This window comes from Cyrtonyx montezumae, unplaced genomic scaffold (genome assembly GCF_038088225.1).
Source record: "Cyrtonyx montezumae isolate F1298 unplaced genomic scaffold, pur_monq_1.0 scaffold_10, whole genome shotgun sequence".
NCBI classification, from domain to species: domain Eukaryota; kingdom Metazoa; phylum Chordata; class Aves; order Galliformes; family Odontophoridae; genus Cyrtonyx; species Cyrtonyx montezumae.
The window spans coordinates 51,602,017-51,609,458 of record NW_027071826.1 but is presented as its reverse complement, the minus strand read 5'-3'; the positions used below and the strand labels follow the sequence as shown (position 1 = coordinate 51,609,458).

Below are 7,442 nucleotides of genomic sequence, written 5' to 3'. Positions count from 1 at the left end.
CCTGCTCAAAGTGCACTTTTCCTCTCCCACTCGCCAAAGACCATCTCCTGCTTCTGCTTTTCTCTAGGTTCACACAGTGTACTTTCCCCTGAGCGCCGTATCAGCGTGGCCAGCGCATAACACAGAGCCCAAAGGAAAGCTAAACAGACTAGACTACCAAGGACAGCTTATTCTAAAAATACCTATAGTTACAATTATCAGCAACCCTGTGAAGCCTTCTTCACTGAAAGCAGGGTGAATAACATAATCACAGAAGTTTCCCATAGATGTCTTGGCAGCATGGGTTGCTCAGCTGAAGCAGTTCATGTCCGCTTTGAGTTGTTTGTCACTTGGCCCAGGAGCATCATGACCTCCTATCAACATCTAATACCTTTCCATGAGCATATAGTCTGTGCTGCAGTGCAAACTGTGCTCGTACATATCACCGTGACTTCCCTGCTCCTGCAGCCATTTCCCAACAGGCCTATTATAATGCAAAAAACAAAAAAGGTGTGAGATAGACCAGCAGGGGTGCCTCCTGACCAATGGCCCCCTGCTGAAACCTGCCTCCATGTGACCACTCGTCCATATACAGCTAATGAGTTGATGGACCTAGTACAGCGGTTCCATCAAAAAACAAGGGAAAGCATACCATCATGGCTCCTAAGGTTATGGGATGCAGGAGCTGAAAGTTTTTTAGGGAATGGGACAGAGATGTCAAAATTAGCATCCATAACAATAAACCCAGCCTTGAGACAAAGGTTATATGCAGCCGTCCACTACAGTGATGAAAACCATTCTATTATAGATTGGTTGATGGCAGCATGACGCCTAACGTGGCCTAATAAAACTGATATTCCTTTCAATGCTGGTTTGTGGTCCTCTATGGAGGACCTCCAGACAAACATCTGAGAATTAGGTATGAGGGAGGCTATGTACGCAGACACTTTTGAAAGCCCCGATACAGAGAAATTTACAGCAGGTATGAGAGATCTAATACTGCAGCAGGCCCCCTCCCGCCTATACAGGATGCTAGTTTCCATACTAAATCCGTTGGTGGCATCAGAGGCCATCATACAGCAGGCAGCCTAGTTAGTGGCAGACTTAGGGGAGACAGAGTGTGTAAGAACCAGGCGCAATGTTCGTGTAGTGGAAGATGCTGAGGCCTTCCCTATTAAAACTAAAAAGCCTGCTCCACGGATACCCCGATCAGGCCCCGTATGGGTATCCCAGAAGACTATGTTCAATGACCTCACATGGGCTGGGATTGCATTTACCAAAATTGATGGGCAACCCAACCATGTTTTGTTACAGCTGTGGAAACAGCTTAAAAATGATCAAAAATTTCAGAGTGCTCCCAGAAATCAGGAGTACAAATTATACAAGAAACACCACCAACAACCTGGAATCTGGCCGACTTCATAATACCAAATAGAAGGAAAAAACATCCACAGGTGTCGCGGGCTACAGTGCCTGAGCCACCTGTGGCAAAAGATTTGGATCTGGCAAAGTTCATGGATGAACGAAAAATACTGGTCCCCCTAGAGCCTCCAGATGTGACCGGAGGCCCTATGTAGAATTAACAATATTTTGGTCTAGGACAAATGTGCAGGAGGTGATGGCTCTAGTGGATACTGGTGCAGAAACGTCAATTATATATGGAGACCCAACAAAATTTAAGGGTAATACAGTGACGATTGGTGGGTTTGGGGGACAGACTATTCCAGTCACCCAAACATGGTTGAAATTGGGGGTTGGGCATCTCCCGCCCCGGGAGTATAAGGTGTCGATTGCCCCAATTCCAGAATATATCCTGGGCATAGACATTCTATGGGGTCTGGCTCTCCAGACGACTGTGGGAGAGTTCAGACTATGGCAGAGGTACATTAGTATCCAGGCAATACGGACAATATGAAGGGGCCATGCCAAACATGAGCCCATTTGTTTGCCAAAACCACACCGGATTACTAATGTAAGACAGTACAGACTCCTGCGGGGGCAGGAAGAAATATCAAAGACGGTGCAGGAATTAGAGAAAGTAGGTATTATCAGACCTTCACACAGCCCATATAATTCCCCCATATGGCCAGTACGGAAGTCGGATGGAACATGGAGAATGACGGTGGATTATAGGGAACTAAATAAGGTCACGCCGCCCATCCATGCAGCCGTACCCAATATTGCCTCCTTAATGGACACTCTTAGTTGGGAAAATAAAACCTACCATTGTGTCCTGGATTTAGCAAATGCGTTTTTTAGCATACCTATTGCTAAAGAATCACAAGATCAATTTGTGTTTACATGGGGAGGCAGGCAGTGGACCTTTCAGGTCTTGCCACAGGGGTACGTGCACTCACCAACATACTGTCATAATTGGGTGGCACGTGACCTGGCTGATTGGAGAAAACCAAACAATGTGAACCTATACCACTATATTGATGACCTCCTGTTAACATCCGACTCACTGGAAGCAGTAGGGGAGGCAGCAGATTCATTAACTGCCTACCTAAGTGAAAGAGGATGGGCTATCAATCCTCAAAAAGTGCAAGGTCCAGGACTGTCCGTAAAATTTCTAGGGGTAGAATGGTCAGGAAAGACCAAAGTGTTACCTGATGCCATCGTAGATAAGGTTCAAGCATTTCCAGTCCCTACAACACCAAAGCAGCTGCAGGAGTTCCTAGGTATATTGAGATATTGGCGTTCCTTTATACCTCATTTGGCGCAGCTGCTGAGACCTTTATATAGACTTACCAAAAAGGGACAATTATGGGACTGGGGGAGAACAGAACAGGATGCTTTCCAACAGGCGAAACAGGCGGTTAAACAAGCCCAGGCACTGGGTATATTTGATCCTACCCTCCCAGCTGAGCTAGATGTCCACATAACTCAAGATGGCTTTGGCTGGGGCCTGTAGCAACGTCAGAGTTCTGTTTGGACCCCCATTGGATTTTGGTCTCAGGTGTGGCATGGAGCAGAGGAAAGATATAGTATGACTGAAAAACAGTTATTGGCTGCCTATTCCGCATTACAAGCGGAAGAGCCAATAACCCAAACGGATGAAGTTATAGTCAAGACTACGTTGCCAATACGGGGGTGGGTAAGAGATCTGACCCACCTTCCTAAGACAGGGGTGGCCCAGGCGCAGACAGTGGCATGATGGGTCGCCTATCTCAGTCAGAGGAGTAGTCTGTCTTCCTCACCGTTGAAAGAAGAGCTCCAGAAGATTCTTGGCCCAGTAACGTATCATAGTGATGCACCGAAACAAACTTTGGTTGCTCCACCACGGAAGAGTCCTGTCCAGGAAGGAAAATATCCTATCCCTGAAGATGCCTGGTACACGGATGGGTCCAGCAAGGGCAACCCAAGTAAGTGGAGAGCAGTAGCGTACCATCCTGCCACAGTCACAATATGGTTTGAAGAGGGGGATGGTCAAAGCAGCCAGTGGGCAGAGCTGCAGGCGGTGTGGATGGTTATAAGCAAAGAACCTGGTGATGGTATCCTGAATATTTGCACAGATAGTTGAGCTGTGTATCGGGGGCTCACTCTGTGGATCGCACAGTGGGCCACCCAGGATTGGACTATCCACTCCCGACCGATCTGGGGCAAAGATATGTGGTTAGGCATATGGAACGCAGTTAAACACAGAACTGTACGTGTCTACCATGTTTCTGGTCATCTACCCCTACAGTCACCAGGAAATGATGAAGCCGACACACTGGCTTCAACACCGAGTTAGATGGGTTGAGAACTCGCCATCTGAGAATATCGCTTACTGGCTACATCAAAAGCTGCGGCATGCTGGGCAGAAGACCATGTGGGCAGCCGCTAAAGCGTGAGGACTGCCCGTACAACTATCGGACATCGCTCAAGTATGCTGAGACTGTGATGCCTGCTCTAAGATAAGACCGAGGTCGTTGCCTGAAACTACAGCCCATCTTGCTAGTGGACACAATCCTCTACAGCGGTGGCAGGTTGATTATATTGGGCCCCTCCCTCGGTCTGAGAGGGCGAGATATGCCCTAACCTGTGTCGACACCGCGAGTGGGCTAATGCAGGCCTATCCAGTACCAAAAGCCAACCAGGCATACACTATAAAGGCACTCACAAGGCTGATGGCTTCCTACAGGACACCGCAAGTCATCGAGAGCGACCAAGGAAGTCATTTCACAGGTGCAGTGATACAACGCTGGGCAGAAGAAAATAACATTGAGTGGCGATTCCACCTGCCATATAATCCAATGGGGGCAGGCCTTATCGAACGTTACAATGGTATTCTCAAGGCTGCCCTGAAGACAGACTCTCAGTCCCTGCAGGGTTGGACAAAGAGATTCCACGAGACCCTGCGGGACCTGAATGAAAGACCTAGAGACGGCAGACCCAGTGCCTTGAAAATGTTACAGACAACATGGGCCTCCTCACTTAGGATCCAAATTACGAGTACCGATAATGAGGTGAGACCTCAGATTGGCCGTGAAAACAATCTTCTGCTCCCTGCCCCTGAGGACCTAAAACCAGGTACCAATAAAATAAAATGGCCCTGGAAGGTGCAGGTAGGACCATGATGGTGCGGCCTACTTGCACCTTGGGGGAGATTATTGGAGGTGGGGGGTTCGGTAGCCCCTCCGGTAATTGGTACATGGCCTACTGAAATAATGGTTAACACTCCAGCCTTTATTGCTAAGGGGACCCCTATCATGTCTCTGTGGCAGATCAGGACACCCCCTTTGGTGCCTGATATAGTCGTACAGCCACAGACATGGGGTCAGAGAGTATGGTACAGGCAGCCAGGGCATGCCCCTGTACAAGCTGAACTGTTAACCCAAGACAGGAATACAGCCTGTATCTTAACCTGGAGAGCGGATCTTCCCCTCTTGGTACCTCTGAAACACTTATATTACTTCCGATAAGCCTATGAGTCACCAGAAGGAACCAAACAATGCTGCAGTGTTCCAGAGTTGCCATAAGACCATGTGCAGCGTCTGGTGATGGTCTAACCAGGACTGATGACACATAAGATGGACCTGCACTGTGTGATGGCATGCTTCCAGTAGATACCACTGAGCACTGGCCCAAAGAAGAGTTCAACTGATGCGCCAATGATCACCCATCTCGGATTAAATCAACATGTGTTGCGACGGGCAATTATGTAAGCGTCGTGATGTATTGGGTCTCTGTATCAAGGGGAGCTCACCTTACGGTTACTTGATCAGTGGTTCACGTTGTGAAGGGGTGGAGTGTATGGGAACTGCTGAGTCACGACCTGAACCACTGATTGGTTACCTGAGGTGAGCACTGAGTCAGCCATGGGGCCTCAGGTGAAGGTGATATACCTGTGTGATTGGAAGGGGTGGAGCCTGGCTCCACCTCTCCCAAACCCCACTTAAGGGCTGACCACCACCAGGGAAGGATCTCTTCTTGGAGATCCCTCCCACGTGGAGTCCCCTGCGAGCCTTGACATCCTGAAGGTGTGCCATCTTCTCTTTTGTTTTATTTGTATCCTATCTATATAGAACTACTCAAAATATACTATCATCTCTACTATTTCTTTGTGAAGTACCATCCTTGGGAGTTATTTATCCCCACACTCAATATCTTGAGTATTATTACTGAATATATTGCTGAAACTATCTTTTGCTCTTCAAATGTGGTGAAGCATTTCTTCTGTGATAACAGCCCGCTCTTCCAGATTTCTTCTTCCAGTATCGCCCTCAATGAGCTGCTGGTTTTCATTACCGGCAGCTTTTTTCTGATGAGCAGCATCATTGCCATCCTCATCTCGTATATTTTCATTATTCTGACTGTGCTGAGGTTCCGCTCCACTGAGAAGAAATACAAGGCCTTTTCCACCTGCACCTCTCACCTGGTGGCTGTCTCCTTGTTCCACGGAACCGTTGTCTTCATGTATTTGCGACCAGTCAGCAGTTTCTCTCTGGACACAGACAAAATTGCGTCATTGTTCTACACTGTGGTGATCCCTGTGCTGAACCCCCTCATCTACAGCTGGAGGAACAAGGAGGTAAAGGATGCTCTACAGAAAGCCATAGACACCAGCACGTGGCTTCACTTTCTCTTGGGTCTGTCCAGTGTGATTTCATTTTGATTTTTAAGGGATTATTCAGAAAAAGTCAATATTGGAGACCACATAAACACATAGTCAATTTTTAAATGTTCATTGTTGTTCATTAAATGTTAATCATTAAATGTTCATTCAAAATTTAAATGTTCAAATAAAATTCATAAACTAGTTCATTGAGATGGTTATCAGAGCAAGTGAGTTGTAGCAGTGGGTTTGTGTCACAAAAAAAGTGATTGATGGTATTAGGGCCACAGAAGGACAATTTCAGTAAGCCACAAGTATGTACCAATGAGTTACAGAGTCCACCTAAATATGACCCAGTCACCAAGCAAACACAGACTCTCCTGGCCATAAGAGAGGTATAAAGCAGTGGGTTGCATATAGCAATGTAGCGGTCATAAGCCATCGCAGCCAGCAGAAATCCTTCTGTGGTCACAAACAGAACAAATGAAAAATGCTGGGCAAGACATTCTGAGTAAGAAATAGTCTTAATCTCCACTAAGATGTTTACCAGCATCCTCGGAATAAAAACAGAAGAATAGCAGAGATCCACAATGGACAAATTAAGGAGGAAGAAATACATGGGTGTTTGCAGCTGGAAGTCAACTGTGATCAAGCTGATCATGCCGAGGTTGCCCAGCAGGGTGATGACATAGATTAGCAGAATCATCACAAAGAGAGGGTGCTGTAGTTTCGGGCAATCCGTCAGTCCCAAGAGGATGAAGTAGGTGACTGTGGTGTGATTGATTACAGTCATCCTCTCCTCTGTAACAGTTTACCTGCAGAGATGAGGTGTGTGATGACCATATAGCTAAGAGAGAAAGAAACATTATTCATGAGTAGTGCTACCATTAAGTAGCACAGAGGCTGAGATTACGTATCTGGACCTTGCTTCCCTTTAGTTCAGCTATGATTCCTTAAAGCATCCTCAAAAACGTTGATAATATTTTCAGAATTGGGAGCATCCTCAAGGAGGAAAATAATAGTGAGGTGCCCAGTGATCTTTCTTTGAGGGACAGCTGCGTACATCTGCAATAACACAGCTACTTTGGTGATGCTAATTTTGATGTGCAGGTGTATCAGCAGTGGCTTCAGAAACACATATGGTAAATGCTGAATGAGTTCTGCAACTTCCTTCATCTTTTCAGCTAAGCATTGCATATTATCTCTTCACCAGGAAAGAATTAAACTCACCGGAGTATATTTCATCTGGAGGAGAAGCTTCTCACTAAAACCAGTGGGTGTCTCTTTAGTCTATGGAAGAGACTTTTCCTTTTCAGTCACTAGGAGAGGCAGCCAGACTACACAACTATTTAAAATGCTAACAAAGGGAGTGGGAAAGGGGCAGGTTTGGGTCTCTTTTATGATAAACTGATGCAGTTCCCAA

The 7,442-nt window shown here is 46.6% G+C and overlaps 1 protein-coding gene across 1 annotated transcript; it reads right to left on the bottom strand.

Annotated features, from left to right (window-relative positions):
- Positions 1–6,194: 6,194 nt before the first annotated feature.
- LOC136060812 (olfactory receptor 5J3-like) lies at positions 6,195–6,812 on the bottom strand. The gene has a single exon (XM_065755609.1). The coding sequence runs from the start codon at positions 6,810–6,812 to the stop codon at positions 6,195–6,197; it is 618 nt and encodes a 205-aa protein (XP_065611681.1).
- Positions 6,813–7,442: the final 630 nt, after the last annotated feature.

Coding starts and splice junctions, on each gene's coding strand:
- LOC136060812 (XM_065755609.1), bottom strand. CDS start 6,812: ATGACTGTAATCAATCACACCACAGTCACCTACTTCATCCTCTTGGGA.